The sequence below is a fragment of the Astyanax mexicanus genome, chromosome 6 (genome assembly GCF_023375975.1).
Source record: "Astyanax mexicanus isolate ESR-SI-001 chromosome 6, AstMex3_surface, whole genome shotgun sequence".
Taxonomy (NCBI): Eukaryota; Metazoa; Chordata; class Actinopteri; order Characiformes; family Acestrorhamphidae; genus Astyanax; species Astyanax mexicanus.
This window is the reverse complement of record NC_064413.1, coordinates 16,995,878-17,013,767: the sequence shown is the minus strand read 5'-3', so window position 1 is coordinate 17,013,767 and position 17,890 is coordinate 16,995,878. Positions and strand designations below refer to the sequence as shown.

The following is a 17,890-nucleotide window of genomic DNA, read 5'->3' as shown; positions in this document are numbered from 1 at the left end:
TCTGTAAATTTGCTTTTGGGGGGATGGTGTTGTTTGTATGTTTGTGTTTGTAGATGGTGTGGAGGTGTGTTTGAGTGAATGCTGTAAGTTTGTAGGCTTTCAAGGGTATTAGTCGAGCCAAGTCAGGAGGCTTTTATTGTCATTCCATCTGAGTACAAGTAAAGAGTGCAACAAAATTGCGTTTCTCTGGAACCAGGGTGCAGCATAGAACAAACAGTACAATCAATACATGAAATACAGCAGACACGAGACAGGACAGTGCAGTACCGACACAGTAAAACACGCTTGTGGTGATTATAAGATGCAGAAATAATGTAACATGCTGTAACATATAGGTCACAGCAGTTGCTTGAGTGAAGGTCTGGACATGTACAGTAGCCAAACCAGACCCTTTTTTTGTTTTTTGTTTTTTTGTTTTGGTATTGAGCCAAACCCTAAAAACAACCTACAAAGGTTTTTTTTAATCAGATTTTAATTAGTTAAAATTTTTTAAACATACCCACACATTGGATCAAAATGGTATCGCATATGAAAGTAACTGAAATCAGATTTGAAAAAAATCTGATTTTACATCTCTATACAACCTTAACAAAATCAGATCTGTCTCACATTTATGCAATAAAAAAACATATTTCACCCTAACAAAATCAGATCTGTCTCACATTAATGCAAGAAAAAAATACAAAAAATCATATTTTACATCCCCATACGACTAACAAAATCAGATCTTTCTCACATTAATGCAAAAAAAATCATATTTCACATCCCCATACAACCCTAACAAAATCAAATCTGTCTCAGATTAATGCATAAAAAAATATTTCACCCTAACAAAATGAGATCTTTTTCACATTAATGCAAAAAACACCCCAACATATTTTACATCCCCATACAATCCTAACAAAATCAAAAAAACTATTTCACATCCCATTCAACCCTATCAAGATCAGATCCGTCTCACATTAATGACAAAAAAAATCATATTTCACATCCCCATACAACCCTAACAAAATGAGATCTTTTTCACATTGAAAAAAAAATCTGATTTAAATGAACATAGTCAAAAAGAGAGAGATGGGGGTTCAGCACAGTGTTCTTTTTTTGTTGTGTGTAAGTGTGGGGAATGTCAGTCCAGTCTCTGTGTGAGCAGGTATTGTATAGCTGTTATGGAAGTGAATTTGTGTTTGTGTTTTAGGCATTTGCTACAGTCTGGTGGTCTAGATGGCATGAGTGATTTGAGCCGTGACATCCTGGACCTTGCCGACAGTGACATCACCGATAAGGTACAAACCTCATTGCGTAAGCTCTGATAATAAATATACACCATAAATGTTCACCACTTTATGACTTTTATGGCTTTAAAGGTTTTACAGCTCTGTATCTTTAGCACATCTGCACCTCTGTGTGTTCAACGTGCCTGGGCGTGTTTGTGCATTTGTGTATTTATGTAAAAAGAGCCCAATAAAATGTTTACACCATATGAACACAAATTAAATGTTAGTTTGTTGAGACAGCAGTGTGCAAACCCAACTTTTACATCAAAGTGCAAGGTGTACTTTTCCTGTCTTTACTATAGCAAAGACACATTGATACGCCCTAAATCAATCTGCATGCTGACGGGTCACCTATGGATCGCTAAAATAGAGCCCAGTATGCTATATTGCAAGAACATTATCAATATTTTCATTGAGCAGCTTTCTGTTATTTTGTTCTAACCGACTACCAGCATAATAAGAAAACGTGGGAGTGTCAAGTTTTAAAATTAAATTTAAAAACATCTCCAGTGATTTAAATCCAGGACTTGAAATCGTGTCTGTATATGTGTGTATTGCAGGTGCTGCTGCTGGAGCGGCGTGTTTGTGAGCTGGAGAAGGATTCAGTAGCAAGCGAGGAGCAGCATGCACGCCTACGGCAGGAGAACCTCACGCTTGTGCACCGTGCAAACGCACTGGAGGAGCAGCTTAAAGAGCAGGAGCTCCACTCTGAAGAGAACCTCCAAACTCTCGCCCGCAGACACAGAGACACGCTCAGCAAACTGCAACGAGAGAGAGACCTGGAGATAGAGAACCTGCAGGCCAGGTATGGGGGCATTGTGGTCATGTTTTACTCTGCTGCCACCTTCTGGTGAGAAGAAAATGTGATGTTTTTTTTTTTTACTTTAACTAATCGAAGCATGTTACTAATAAATAATTCTAACATGAACAGAATGTTTTTATGTGTTCTGAAGAAAAAAGAGTAAAAATTTGTTTGGTTGATTGTGTGTGTGTGTGTGTGTGTGTGTGCGCAGGCTGCATCAGTTAGATGAAGAGAACAGCGAGTTGAGGTCATGTGTACCCTGCCTGAGAGCTAACATTGAAAGATTGGAAGAGGTAAGAAAAACTAACACACAAAAAATTAAAAAGGTTTTTATTTGCTTTAGATTATTTTAGTCACATGTGGTCTGTTTTCTTTTACAGTTAATATCAACGACCATACCAATAACTATAATTATTTAATAAGTATAGTTAATAGTATAGGAGATATGCTGTTTTAATTTTATGTACCTGACTTATAACTGACTCTCTCACTTACTCACTTATTCCTGTTCACCAAAAATGCCCACAATGGTGGCAATAATTTGTATGGTGTGGTGTGTTTTTTCTAACTCACTATCATCACTGTCATTTAGGGGTGGGCGATATGGCTCTAAAGTAATATCATGATAATTAGTGGTATTTTCGCGATAACGATATTCTTGGCGATATAAATTAATGATTTTCTTTTCAAGAATACACTTCCGCAACAAAATGAAAATTTTATTTTATTATTGCATAGGATTTATGTCACACCACTACCTGACATATTAAAAAATACAATTTGATCAGATTTGTAACAGAAATCAATGATCCATGATAATTAGGGGTGGGTGATATGGCAAGATATTTTTAGGGTATTATATCGTTCACAATATTCAAAAATGTTGGCGATATTATCGTGTACGATACGATATGGCACACCCCTACTGTCATTCATAAACGTAGTATTTCCGAAATGGCAAATTACAGGAGAAAAAATTAATCTGAATCTAAAGTCATTAAGGGTCATGTCTACACAAGATGCAAGATTTTTTCTTAGTAGATTTATTATTATAACTCTTTACAATTTTATTGTAGACATCAGCTGTGTTTCTCAAACAAGCTTGTTAATTTTAGAGCTTAGATCAGGCCCAAAAGATCTAACTCAACCCGGCCTGAGCCCGTACACATTCTGCCCGAGCCCGACTAGACCCGCCACATAATTCCAGTCATAATGAGCCAGAGCCCGATTTATACCCCACATTTTTTTAAATAAGTAGAGCGTTAAAACTGAGCTTTTTAAAAACAATTTTCGGACTATTTTATAAGCGAAATCATAGACCTATTATTAAAGAAAAATGTTTTTTTTTTTAAGAACAGCTACAAACGTGAGCCCCAGAGCTGCGTGATTATAACATTCTAACTTATACAACTTCTATTTAAAAAAACAGTTTGATTTGTTAATTTGCTGTATTGTGATTATCACGCCATAGCTTTATATAAAATAAATATAGGATTAAAAAAAAGCAGACACCTACATAATAGACTATTTTCTTGAGCCTGACCAGACCCAGCTCGAGGAAAGTGGTAGGAAATCCCTTTAAAATATTTGTAAGGAACATGTATTTGTGGGATGAGCAGCAGAGCCGTGTATGTGGGTTGACTCATTAAAAAGAGCAAGCTCTGCTGCTTCTTATCCCACAAATACATGTTCCTTACAAAAGTGGCACAATTTAAAAGAGAAATTAACAGGCTATAAAAAAATGATGACATGGAAGAGGTAAATATCTGCCCATGAGAATAGAGATTTTATTTTCAATATTATAGACTGAATTTTGTAGACATTCACATCAGAAAACTAAAACTATCACTAAATAAAAAGAAGCACAGAATTTAATGTGGAAATTTGTGTTTAGTACAGAATCTGCCCATGTATCAGATAATTAATTGTCACTAATGGTTAATGTTAATGACATTCCCTAATGCACTCTGAAATGATTAAATGTTGCCCTCTCTCTTTTTCCTGCAGGAGAAGAGGAAGCTACAGGATGAGGTGGATGATATGAGTGACAGGTTGAATGAAGAAACAGAGTCTCGCAGAAAAATGTCAGACAAGCTGAGTCACGAGCGACACAGCAACAACAAGGAGAAAGAAAACACGCAGGAGGTAGGGGTCAGGAGGGGTCAAGAGGTCAAATCTAAAATGATGTTTGTGTTTGTACTGTGTTTGGTGAAACGTATGTATACATATTACATCTGTTAACTGCTCTCTCACATACTATGTAGGTGATTGAGGACTTACGGAAGCAGCTGGAGCACCTGCAGCTCTTCAAATTGGAGACAGAGGCTCGACGAGGCCGATTACCCGGTGCTGGCCTGCAAGAGTACAACACACACATGAGAGAAAACGAGCTGGAGCAGGAGATACGCAGACTCAAACAGGTACTCACACTTCAGAAACAGTTCAGACTGAAATTTTCAGATAACCCGACATTATGCTTCATTAAAGGATTCATATCATGGCAAATTCGTGCCTTGTTGAAGTCCACTTAAGCTTTTTCTATTATCTTATTCCCCAACATCTCCTTATGCCTTAGATTCTTCTAAGTACATTTATCTTTGAGGACAGATCTGCATACTCTTGGTATTTTAATCTCAGTGTCTTCATGAGGGAGAGTCACCTGGAATAGTTTTCCCAGTGTCTTGAAGGAAGGAGTTTCTGGAGGTGTACAATAGTTGCTTAGTTGCTGATTTTCCTTCACGCTGTGAAGCTCCAGCTCATCCCAAATCACCTGAAATCACCATCTCAGTTCACTTTTTTTTGTTTTCTACATAATTCCTTATGTGTCCATTAATTGTTTTAATGTCTTTAATATTAATCTACAATGTAGAAAATAAATTAAATAAAGAAATAAAGAAAAACATTGAATAAGAAGGTGTGTCCAAACTTTTGACTTGTACTGTATATGTTAAATATAAGTTAACTTTGGTCAAACTTTAAATTTGAATGAATTTCTCTCTGTCTCTTTTAGGATAACCGCAGCTTGAAGGAACAGAATGATGAGTTGAATGGGCAAATTATTAATCTTAGTATTCAGGGAGCCAAAAGCCTCTTCACCGAGTCCCTATCTGAGTCCCTGGCGTCCGAGATCAACAACGTGTCTCGTGCTGAGGTCAGTACTGTGTGCACAAGTTTTCTGATAACTACACATGATTGATTCATCATTAGAAATGTAACATGACTACTGAAGAAACGTAATCTGTTTAGCGTTTACATAGTAAATGTACTACTTATATAATATTTTCAGTACATCGCTGATGCTTTCAATTTACTGCTCATTTGTATTGCACTGCTTGTCTATTCAATATACTGCTTATTCATACAAGATATTCTGTACATGTTCAGAAGGGCTGTGCAAAATTCAGAATTTCATAACATAATTCAATTCAATAAATGCATTTGAATTTTAATTGCACCCTGTGTAATGTTGAACTGAATTAATTTTGAATTACAGTAAGTGTAATTGAATCAATTGCAATTCAGAGAAGTTCTTATCACCTATTAGTGAGGATGTGATACATTTAAAATACGTTTTGTTCCAAATGAATGTTCAGTAACAGTAACATACAAAATTAAAAATGACAAACTTGCTCTTTTACTAGTGTACTTCAAACAAAAATGCATAAATGTTTGAACAACTTGGATAAAGTAAGCTATTCTGGGAAATAAAGTGATGTCCTCTCATTTTCCACAAGGTGTTATTAAAATATAAGTTTTACAGTTTTATAGAGTATATTTATATATGTTAATACGTGGCCTATACAATAATATCTATATGGAATTTATGTTGTAAACTTATGTAATATTAATTGTTAAATACACATTAATTATGTATTATAAATTTCTTTACAATTCTAGTTCTATTTCCTGCAATTTGAATTTCAATTGCAATTCTGCTTGCCATTTGCAATCTCAATTATGATTCAAGAGTTTAATTGGAATTTAGGGATCATTCTTAATTCAGTTCTGAATTTTTTTGCAACCCTGATATTCAGTATACTATATATTATATATTTGATGTATTCCTTATGTTCAATACACTACTTGCTTGAACTGTGCAATATGGCCCAAAAAAAATCTTTTTTTTTTTTTTTTATCCGATTTTCGATTTTAATCAATTTTTTCTAAAAAAAATCAAACAACAGATGATAAAGACATGGTTAAAAACACATTTTTATTTATTTTGTTTACACTTAAATGTTCCCTTTATGGTTAAAGTGCAACTAGAAACAAGCAAAAAACTATTGTAAACAGTAAGAAGATCTAGTAACTTTTAGAAAGCTTTCTCCAACATAGTTTAGTTACTGACACACTGCAACTTACCCTCAAACTTAAAAAAAATAAATAAATGAACACACTCTCAAAAAACAAAATAGAAATAAACAAAATGGTGCCCTTTTTGGCACATTTAGAAGGGAGGGGCGGAGGGTGTCCATGCAGGAGGGAGGGGCTTAGCTCACTGAACTATGGGAGCCCAAACGGTAGCGTCGGTGGTGGAAATGAAAACTCAGAGAAATTTTCATAAAAACACATCGTCCTTAACTGGAAATTCAAATACATTGATAAAATTGATAAATCACTCAGCTCTACTGCTTGCATATATATTCATTATACTACAGTATAATACAGAAGTTATTTCCTGTGTGTGTGTGTGTGTGTGTGTGTGTGTGTGTGTGTGTGTGTGTGTGCGCACAGCTGATGGAGGCCATCCAGAAGCAGGAGGAAATCAACTTCCGGCTGCAGGATTACATCGACCGCATCATCGTGGCCATCATGGAGTCCAACCCATCTATATTAGAGGTCAAGTAATCGCAGTGACGACAGCCGCCCTGGAACAGGCTGGATGGATGCTGGACTGAAGCTGATGGCCGACGCACTCTTACCCACACACACTCTCACACTCTCACACTAAAGCTGAACATTGGATTTATATTTTTGTTTGATGGCTGCTCCTCCGCTTTCTGCTGCGAGACAACATTCATCACTCATCAACTGAGGGATCAAGTACTGTTTTGTGAAGGAAGGAGATTTTTATGTGGGTGTGTTCGTCTGTGCGTGAGTGTGTTCTGTATGGCTGTTGGTTCCTGTGACTTCCCTGTGTTGTGGGATAGAGGGGCCCAATCCCCATGTGTGTGTGTGTTTGTGTGTGTGAGTGTGAATGGGTTTGTGTGTATGTGTAGACTGACTACATGAGCCCTCACTCAGACATGTAGGCTGCACAAACTCAAGTGTAGTAACCTGTAAGTACACACACACAATTTAATCCACCCACATATTATACATACACTCTTAAAAATGAAGATGTTATGAAGGTTTCTTTGAGCGAGGCCTTGTTTACACTTGGTTTTATATTTTATTCATCCTGAGTACCAGAATTATATTAAAATAAAGGCCAAGCTACATAAAAAATCCAGGAGTAAAAGTCAATTGTTGGTTTGAGCCACATGTTACAGCACTGAAATGCATCTGTGTCTCCAAGGCCAGTTTGACAAGCAAAACCCCTCAAAGTGCAACCAAACATTACCTCATGCCATACATCATTGGGCATGTGATCTGTTTCTGTGGGGAAGATGGATATGAAGGATGATGTTATATTAAATCATGGACAATGGCATGAAAAATGCAGCAACTTAGTGCTGACTGTGTTTTATAATTTTGATCGATATAATGCAATTTCAATATAAATATGAACAATATACAAGGCAACCTAAAACTGAGAAGGAATGGCAACATACAGCTCTGGAAAAAAAAAATAAATGAAGAGACCACTTCAGTTTCTGAATCAGTTTCTCTGATTTTGCTATTTATAGGTATATGTTTGAGTAAAATGAACATTGTTGTTTTATTCTATAAACTAAGGACAATATTTCTCCCAACTTTCAAATAAAAATATGGTAATTAAGAGCATGTATTTGCAGAAAACGAGAAATGGCTGAAATAACAAAAAATATGCAGAGCTTTCAGACCTCAAATAATGCAAAGAAAACAAGTTCATATTCATAAAGTTTTAGGAGTTCAGAAAGCAATATTTGGTGGAATAACCCTGGTTTTTAATCACTGTTTTCGTGCATTTTGAAATGTTCTCCTCCACCAGTCTTACACACTGCTTTTGGATAACTTTATGCCTTTACTCCTGGTGCAAAAATTCAAGCAGTTCAGCTTGGTTTGATGGCTTGTGATCATCCATCTTCCTCTTGATTATATTCTAGAGGTTTTTGTTTTTTTTAGGATTTGGTAAAATCTAAGAAACTCATAATTTTTAAGTGCTCTCTTTTTTCCAGAGTTGTACATTTGTAGTTACAAACATCTAAAAAAGTGAACTTTCCAGTTCATGTAGTACACCCTGTGATGAATGTCAGCAAAGTACTTATAGGCAAGTCACTTCACTAAATTATTGATGAAAATCTGATTTAAAAAATGACCAACATTTTATAGCATCTGACTTAATAATTCACAATACATAGAATTTTTTGAATTTTCATGGCTACTGCGCTTGCGCACATCTCCAAAGCATTCTGACTTTTCTCTGCTCTCCACAAGAGCAGAAAGCTGATTGGCTCATTTTGCTGAAGGGCGAGACTTTGTCCTTGAATGGAGGCCATGATTAGCGTAGCAAAAAATCCCATTCATACTGCAGTTAGTGGCCTGTTTCCTCCTTAATGACATCTCTGATGTTAGTCAGTGATGGTTACTACAAATAATATAAATTGAAATATCCAAAATGTGTTATATATTATATTACCTTTATTGAAAGATTTTATCATTGCAATATACATTGATAATGACACAATAAAATGCGGATTTGCGTATTCACACAGCAATCAGATTTCAGTCTATTTGACTACCAGTTGTAACTGCATGGGTTTGAAATCTTATCATATAGTAGAAACATAAAGTGAGTCATTTTTGTAGTAGAGATGTATGTAAAGAAGCTTTTAAAGGCTAAAAGAATTAGATATAAATTATTCAGCAGTCTCAATTTTCAGTCTCGCATCTTGGCGTCGCTCAAAAACCTTTGTAGCACCTTTATTTTATTTTTTTTTGTGTACACAAACACACACACATGCATACATACATATACATATACATACACATATATAGCTGTTATTTTGCAGTGTCAGTTTTTAGCTCTGAGTTAAATCCCAGTATAGCTCCATGAGTACACCCGTGTGAGGGACACTATGTGGCCTGAGGGTGGGTGACTGCGTGTGTGTGTGTGTGTGTTTGTGTGTTTTTGATGTCATTATTAATAAATGACTACTGTTGTTTGCTGACAATGTCAAGCAGCTTAAAGAATGTTCTGTATGTTAAGTTTTCAGTTGTACATTTCTGTTCTATTTCGTTTGTTTGTTTATTTATTTACGATGAAGCAGAACGCGAGGGCTACAAGCACACCTCCACGTTCCACAAACCGCCTCAGTGTAACAACAGGAGTTTAGGTTGATTGATACTCTGCTGGCTGAGGAGGTGGTGGTGGTGCATTGTGGGGAGTGTAGTTCTGTGCCCTCGCGCTGTATTCCTGCTGAGTTAGAGAAGCTGGACACAGTGGATTGCCTCCCGTGGCCTGGATTGCACCGAGAGACTTTTATTTTCTGTATAAAACGATCTCATTTCTTTCATTTGAATGATGAAAAAGGAGTTCTATATATATATATAAATATCTATATATTTCTTCTAAGACAAGCTGAGAATCTGGAGACTGACGATTGACTGAAGAAGATTGCACTCAGAAAAGCAAAGTTTGTTTTCGGACACCTTTTGAGACATGAAGATTTTTTTTGCTGCGTTCTGCTGAAGCGAGAAGAGCCATTTCATGTAATTAATTAATTACTAGAGGATGCTGAGGTGGACAGTGCAAGAGATGTTGCTTTAAAAGAGAGAGAAACTCTGCTTTTCTTATTTCTGTGAAGCTGGAGTGGATTGGAGTGAAGCTCAGACTGACTACTACTAACACACACATACACTCTCTTACACTCTCTCTCTCTCTCTCTCTCACACACACACATTCCTCCCTTTGAATGTAAATAATGATCTGTTAAATGCTTTCCTTTCTATCTCAGTAGGTATTTTTTTACAGAAACAGGGAAAGAAGATTCTGTTTAATTTCGTCTTCCACCCTCGCACACATCTTCTTCTTGGCCATGTCACAGGCATGTGTGTGAGTGTGTGTGTGTGTATATGTGTAAATCTCTCCGGCACAGCTGGGACAGACTTAGAGATTTAGGCTTTAGGCTGATCTAGGATCAGGCTTTGCCTTTAATATTAGAATGAATTGTGAATGTAAGTAGATATGGACAGGCAAAGCTGACCCTAGGCCAGTGTGAGAGACACTGACCTTTTTTATTTTCCCTTTTATCTTCAGTACTGTTCCTGGCCCACTGTACTTCAATACTGCTCCCCTACCCCACCCCACAGGCCACTCAAAGCTTTAACAGGAGTGTTTTCTCCAGTGCTATAACATACACACACCACTTTTGCTCTTTTGCTCTAGAAGCTTGAGTTTACTAACTAGCGTGTGCAGGTGCCTCATTCATTCCTTTCCCCCGTCTCCCCCTCTATCTCTTCTTCTCTCTCTAATTTATCTGTAAACTCTGCAGCAAGAGCACCAGTAGCACTGACCACACACTACTACGTCATTAACACATCTAACAGTAAACGCCGACCTTTAAAAAAAGGGAAAATATGTATATAAATCTCTTTTTGGGAATTCTCACTCGCGCCTCCTCTAATGTCCAAAGAAGAAAAAAAAAAACATTTCACTGCTGAGCAGGAGCTCCGCTTGTCACTTAGAAAACATGAAGAATAAATACTAATTTTAGTATATAAATAACATTTCAAATAATCTTGTTGTAATGAAGGATTAAATTGTAAAGTGAAGTTTATTCTGCTATATATGAAGGAATGTGTATAAATTCAGATCAGTATTGTCTTCTGCTGTAAGTTTTTTTTTTCCTTCTGGTTCTTTTGAAGATGCCCCACAAGATGTATCTCTTACTGTACGGGGTCCTATAGATTTTCAACTGTAAAATAAAATAGATGCGAATAAATAAAATGAACATATCTCCTACACAAATGGTCTTGTGCTCATTTTAACTGAAGTTTGCTTCTTTTTTCTTGCCTGGTGCTAGCTGGCCAGATCTGTGCTGAACAGGAAATACTATAAAAAAAAATGTTTTGAGTGTGCTCATACATTTGTGTATATATTTAAGCAGCCATTAATTTGAGCATCTAACACTGCCAGGGTTTATATGTGATGATTACATGACAATATATCAAATAAAGATGGCTATTTATAAATAAACAAAAACATAAAAAGGAGTGATGTGATTCTGGTGTGAAAAGTGTAATAGTTCTCAGTTGTTCCACAGCAGGGTTTTTTGATTATGAAACTGCTTGTATAAACATGGAGCCAAAAAAAGGAAATGGAATTGGATGAGGATGAAAAGGAACAAAATAACATTTTGGCCGTGTCCCTCTTGCAGTCCACCTGTAACCCACTGGGGGGCCATGTCCCGCAGGTTTAAAACTACTGCCTTTAAAACTAATGCTTAAAAAATTGGGATGGTGAAAAACATGACCTGTGTTTTTAACACTTACATTTGGGACTTGCATGCACTGAATTTTAAACAAAAGATTAAAGCATATTAATAGATGAATTTTTGATGGCTGCCTTTGAAAATAAAGGCAGCCATCTGAAATCATACTAGTTAAAACTACATTAGAGTTAGAATTCGTTTATGGAAAAGTGGAGCTGAACGTTTTTGTGATGTTATAATGGCATTGTGATGGCCCCCCCCCCTTGTGATGTCACAATGGCCATTTCGTTGACATAATGAGCATTGTGACAATGCTAAATTGTGATGGCACCCCCTTGTGATGTCACAACGGCCATTTCGATGACATAATGAGCATTGTGACAATGCTAAATTGTGATGGCACCCCCTTGTGATGTCACAATGGCCATTTCGATGACATGATGAGCATTGTGACAATGCTAAATTGTGATGGCACCCCCTTGTGATGTCACAATAGTTATTTTAATGACAATGCCCGTTGTGACAATGCTAAGTTGTGCTGGAACCACTTGTGATGCCATAATGGCCATTTCAATGACATAATGACCATTGTGACAATACTAAATTGTGATGTCATAAATTGTGCTGGAACCCCTTTTGATGTCATAATGGCCATTTTAATGACATAATGCCTCTTGTGACAATACTAAACTGTAATGTCACAACTGCCATTGTGATAATATAATGGTCATAGGGATGGCACAACATTGTGATCGTTAAAATGGCAATCAGTCTAAATGGGAACGACCCGCCCTAACTGATGTTTTCCTGCCCAAATAGATCAAGTTGACCACTTGCAAAATCCAGAATTATTTCCCAAATGTGTCATGCATGTATTAGAGGGGTATGCATTTTTACATTAAGATGCATTTTAACAACCTATAATGTACCAGTCCTTGTACAGGGGAGTGCATCTAATACAGGCAGGCCAAGCATAAATTATTTGGGAAACCCACTGGTTGCAACCTGAAAGGTGGGCTGCTAAAATTAGGGTCGGGTCACGGCTAGCATGTGACTCCAGATGCATGACCTTATTAGAGGGGGAGAAATCTGCCCCAGTGAGAAAGCTATGAGCCTGAGCCTCTGGTGATAAGAGTGGGCTGGATGTTGCAGGTAGGAGACACTGGAGTGGATTATTGATGGATGCAGTAATAACTGTTGGAGAAATGCATGCTAGTGTTTTCATATTGTATAATTGCTTAGTATTCTGCCTGGTTCTTAGTTGTTTCAGTGAATGATCAACCATGCAGCAAATATTACTGAACTGTTCCCTAACTCTTCCTGCTTTTCTGGATAGTCTTATTGTTGCTGCACTGCAGTGCTGAGCTCTTTGCTGTTTTGTTTGGTTGCTGTGTTGTAGGCTACTGGTGTAACTGTTGATTTCCATTTCATGCTGAGGTAAGTGACTCACTAAAGGCCATTAAAGACACTGGGAAGCATGCACATACAGTTTATTGATATATATTTGGATCTATGTCTGTAACCCCCCTCATACTCATTGTCCACTTGTGTCCAAATTTATCCTATAGCCTGTGCTCTTGTCGAAGGTGTTGTGACAGAGTCTAGAGGCACAGTTTCTCGTGTGTAAAGGGCATCCTAAAAAAAGAAAGGCAGTATGTTCCGCAGCACACAGACCAGGGTATTCCTGCTGAATGAAATGGAGAGACTGGACAGGACTCTGTTTCGTCTGGAGCAAGGTATGTCCAGCCTTAACACTGGATTTCTATGCTACTCTGGAAGTTACTGTGAAGTTGACAACAGCTTTGAAGGAAAGGCTATTAGTTGCTCTAGACCTCTGCTGCTTGATTTGCAGCAGATAGGACTACTAACCCTGGCTTTTGCTTACACTAGTTGATCTATCTGAGTCTTACTGAAACACAAGCCTCTTAGGCTGGAGCTGATTTATGTGTCCCATATTATACATTACCTCGGTGTATCTTGCAGGGACAGAAATATCTCATAGATACAGAATTAGTAGAATAAGTGCCTTGGGGGTTATTTTCACTTTTTGAGTCCTCGTCCAAAGTCTGACTGTGCAGCTGGTGCATTTAGCCACTGGCTCACCAAGCAAATGTAAATAAATGTAAATACATGCAGATATGCTGACTTTGTTTAGTTCAGTTTTGTTTAATTTAGATATATTTACCTAAAGTAGCCACTTTCACAGTCACTCTTACCACTTAGTTGCATGTTGTAGGTGGGCGTGTCTGCAATCACTGCCAGCTTCAGGGCACAACAGTGGAGTTATGTTCATAGTTTTAGCATAAAGTATGGTAGTTAAATAGATATAGAAAGATAGATAGAAAAAATTAATGAAAGATTTGTTTTACTGATCCCAAAGAAAACTGCCGCATTACAGTAGCAATATAAAGTTACACACAAAAATAAGAACCAAATTACACTTAAGAAAGAGGAGTATATCTAGTAGCATATAGTCATATATGTATATACACAGAATGTTTAGTTTACTATGAAGTACAACTGTGTAAAAATGAAAAGACCACTTCAGTTTCTGAATCAGTTTCTCTGATTCTGCTATTTATAGGTATATTTTTTGAATAAAATGAACTACAGACTACATTTCTCCCAAATTCCAAATAAAAATTTGTCATTTAGAGCATTTTTTGCAGAAAATGAGAAATGGCTGAAATAACAAAAAAGATAGAGCTTTCGGACCTCAAATAATGCAAAGAAAACAAGTTTATATTTATAAAGTTTATAAAGTCATAAAGTTCACAAAAACTCAGAAATCAATATTTGGTGGAATATCCCTGGTTTTTAATCAAAGTTGTAATGCATCTTGGCATATTCTCTTCCACCAGTCTTACATACTGCTTTTGGATAACTTTATGCCACTCCTGGTGCAAAAAATCAAGCAGTTCAGCTTGGTTTGATGGCTTGTGATCATCCATCTTCTGATTATATTCATGATTATAAATTGAGGTTTTCACTTTGGTAAAATCAAAGAAATTCAAATTTTTTAAGTGGTCTCTTATTTTTTTCCAGAGCTGTATGTGTATCTGATTGAGCCCAGATCACATTGTATTTTGTATTTACAAAAAGTCTAAATCGTTTGAGTAGACAAAATATATTGCAAGACTGTACTAAGTAATACTAAATAGGGTTTGATTATCGTTTTTATGGATTTTTTTCATGTATTATTTCATCTTTTCTCAGGCTTTGAGCTCCAGTTCCGTCTAGGGCCGACCCTGCAGGGGAAGCATGTACATGTCCACACCAACTACCCAATAAAAGGAAAGAAGTTCAACAGCCAGGTGTTCCACGCTCTGGATTGGATTAATCCCACTGGCAGGGAGGATGACTCGGACAAGTACTGCAGACTGGACCTGGAGATTGCAGGATCTTATCAGTATTACTTCGGCTGTGGGTGAGTGAAGGAGATGTCTTTCTTATCTCTTTCTTAAAATCTTTTTATTGTTGGAGAGGGAAGACTGGGGATGCTGGTATATTGATGTCAAAAGTCTCTAGAACAGGGTGTTAAACTGTATCTGCAAAGGGATGATTTGGCTTAAGATTTTCACTCTTAAATAACAGCAGTTCACCTGTTTTCACTTTACTTTTAATCAACTGGTCCCTCTTCAAACAGCCGAGCACATGTGCTTTTGCTTAACTGTACTGGTCCTTTCCCGTTATGACTTGACACCCCTACTGTAGAACAGTTACCATCCTGATAGGTTCTACAATTATTTTTAGATTGGGAGCCCAAATCTGAATTTTGGCATGTCTGAATTGTCTACAGTCTCCTTTTTTATAATTTTATTTCAGATTTTTTTCCTTAATTTACACAGCCAATTACCCAACCCGCTCATTAGGACTCCCCCTATCACTAGTGGTGCCCCAACACACCAGGAAGGTGAAAACTAGCACATGCCTCCTCTGAAACATGTGAAGTCAGCCACCGCCTCTTTTCCAACTGCTGCTGATGCAGCATTGCCGAGTAGCATCACAGCGCACTCAGAGGAAAGCGCAGGTCCTTGGTTCTGATACATCAGCTCACGGACGCCTTGTGCTGATCGACATCACCCTTTGAAAAGATGTGGAGAGAGAGCGCCATCTACCCACCCAGAGAGAGCAAGGCCAATTGTGCTCTCTCTGGGCTCCGGTAGCCGATGGCAAGCTACATGAACAGGATTCAAACCTGTGATCTCCTGATAATAGTGGCAGCCACTAGGAACACCCTCCAGATTGTTTTTTGATAGTCTGGGCAGCTATAAACTAGATTTTTGCAAATCAGATCCAAATCACATCGGATTTTTTAAAGATGTGTAGTCTGGACGCTCAAATCAGCATGTCTTTTGCGTCATTCAAAACGCATCTAAGAGGAACACCAAAAGTTACCATAGTTACTGAAGTCAACCTTGTTACCACTGCAACCCATGCAGATACATCTGTGACACCTGGACATGCAAATTCGGTCTGATCACTTGCTAATGACAGCTTGGACAGTCATCTTGGACAGTAACATCTTGGACAGTAAAAAAGCCTGGACCAACTCCAGATTAGATGCTTAGGCTTCTCTAAAGACAACAGATACAATAGCTATAAAATAAGCATTAAATGCTGTTAGCTCTCAACTTAAAAAGGCCAGTTAAGGGGAACTGTGGAAGTCAGTGTAAGATCTGGAAAAACAAGAACAAATAAATAGACAAATGCCCAGACAAACATAATCTGCCAGGAATAAGGTCAATAAGTAAACCTAACCTCAAACCTCATTAACAGCATCTTCATTAGATTTGTCTTCTGTCCGGACATAGCCCCATTTATCTCATCCTAAGGGCAGAATTTAGATAGGTCAGGTGAGTGGGCTGAAACTCCTAAAACATCTTCAGGATTTTTGGATAGGTCTCCAGAACTAGAGTTGATTACAGCTGTGGATTGTCTGGTGTTATTGTGGACTGTGAACAGTAGCATACTGAAGTTCTTTGTTAGATAACTTTGGCTGTTAAAGTAATCTCTGTGTTTCAATCTCTGAAACTCCTGTGTTTACTTTAATTATTTTACTGTTAGGAATGAGGAGAGGACAGGTGGTGGCTACATTGTGGTGGACCCACTGCTACGTGTGGGTCATGAGAGGAAGATACTGCCACTGGACAGCATCACCATTCAGACTTATATGTCCAAGTGTCTGGGTCCACTGGATGAATGGATAGACCGATTTAGAGTGGCCAAGGAAACTGGTGAGAGTTACATTACATTACATTACATTTACATTACATTACATTTGGCAGACGCTTTTGTCCAAAGCGACTTACAATAGTCAAGTACAATGTAAAATAAGTTTAAAGGTAAAACATCTTTGGATAGGGATAAAAGGAGGTCAAAGGGGAATAATAGGATAGAGGAGTGAAGGAGGGGAGAAGGAAATGAGGTTAGAAGTAGTTAGTGTGTTAGAGGTGTTAAGAGAGTAAGTGCTCTTTGAAGAGCTCTGTCATCAGGAGTCTCTTAAAGATAGCGAGAGATTCTCCTGATCTGGTAGTGGAAGGTAGTTTGTTCCACCATTGGGGAACTCTGTATGAGAACAGTCTGGATTGCTTTGTGTGAATGTTTGGCAAAGCGAGGCGACGTTCATTGGAGGAGCGCAGCGGCCGGGAGGTAGCGTAAGCCTTCAGGAGCGAGTGCAGGTAGGAAGGAGCCTGTTCTGTCATCACCTTGTAGGCGATTGTAAGAGTTTTGAATTTGATGCGAGCATCAACTGGTAGCCAATGGAGCTCAATGAGCAGCGGGGTGACATGTGCCCGTTTTGTCTGGTTGAAGACCAGACGTGCTGCTGCGTTCTGTATCATCTGGAGTGGTTTTACTACACAGGCCGGGAGGCCAGTTAGCAGGGCATTGCAGTAGTCGAGGCGTGAGATGACGACCGCTTGCACCAGGAGTTGGGTGGCCTGTTGCGTCAAGAACGGTCTAATTTTTCGGATGTTATAGAGCGCAAAGCGGCAGGACCGAGCAACCGAGGCCACATGGTGCGTGGATGAGAGTTGGTCATCAACCAGAACACCCAGGTTCCTAGCAACCTTTGTCGGTGAGAGAGAGAGAGTCGATGCTTATAGAGAAGTTGTGTTGAAAAGATGGTTTTGCTGGTATAACCAGAAGTTCAGTCTTTGAGAGATTTAATTGAAGGTGATGCTCCTTCATCCATGAGGATATGTCAGAGAGACACTGCGATATCCGTGCAGAGATTG

The 17,890-nt window shown here is 38.0% G+C and overlaps 2 protein-coding genes across 6 annotated transcripts in view; both read left to right on the top strand.

Annotated features, from left to right (window-relative positions):
- The window catches only part of rab11fip3 (RAB11 family interacting protein 3 (class II)), a 66,026-nt gene extending 54,838 nt beyond the window's left edge, over nt 1-11,188 (top strand). For all 3 annotated transcript variants that reach the window (XM_007232048.4, XM_007232047.4, XM_022674131.2), the window contains 7 exons: nt 1,196-1,283; nt 1,835-2,079; nt 2,288-2,369; nt 4,084-4,221; nt 4,341-4,496; nt 5,087-5,227; nt 6,811-11,188. In XM_007232048.4, the coding sequence (XP_007232110.3) occupies nt 1,196-1,283; nt 1,835-2,079; nt 2,288-2,369; nt 4,084-4,221; nt 4,341-4,496; nt 5,087-5,227; nt 6,811-6,924 (964 nt within the window). In that variant the 3' untranslated portion in view covers nt 6,925-11,188. The remainder of the gene's footprint in view (nt 1-1,195; nt 1,284-1,834; nt 2,080-2,287; nt 2,370-4,083; nt 4,222-4,340; nt 4,497-5,086; nt 5,228-6,810) is intronic.
- Nucleotides 11,189-12,749: 1,561 nt separating this feature from the next.
- The window catches only part of LOC103032775 (glycogen debranching enzyme), a 46,525-nt gene continuing 41,384 nt past the window's right edge, over nt 12,750-17,890 (top strand). For 2 of the 3 annotated variants that reach the window (XM_049480031.1, XM_049480030.1), the window contains exons 1-5: nt 12,750-12,803; nt 13,051-13,088; nt 13,220-13,387; nt 14,868-15,078; nt 16,719-16,888. In XM_049480031.1, coding sequence (XP_049335988.1) covers nt 13,306-13,387; nt 14,868-15,078; nt 16,719-16,888 — 463 coding nt within the window. In that variant the 5' untranslated portion in view covers nt 12,750-12,803; nt 13,051-13,088; nt 13,220-13,305. Of the gene's footprint in view, nt 12,804-12,836; nt 13,089-13,219; nt 13,388-14,867; nt 15,079-16,718; nt 16,889-17,890 lie in introns of those variants that run through there. The other variant, XM_049480032.1, reaches the window with a different exon arrangement.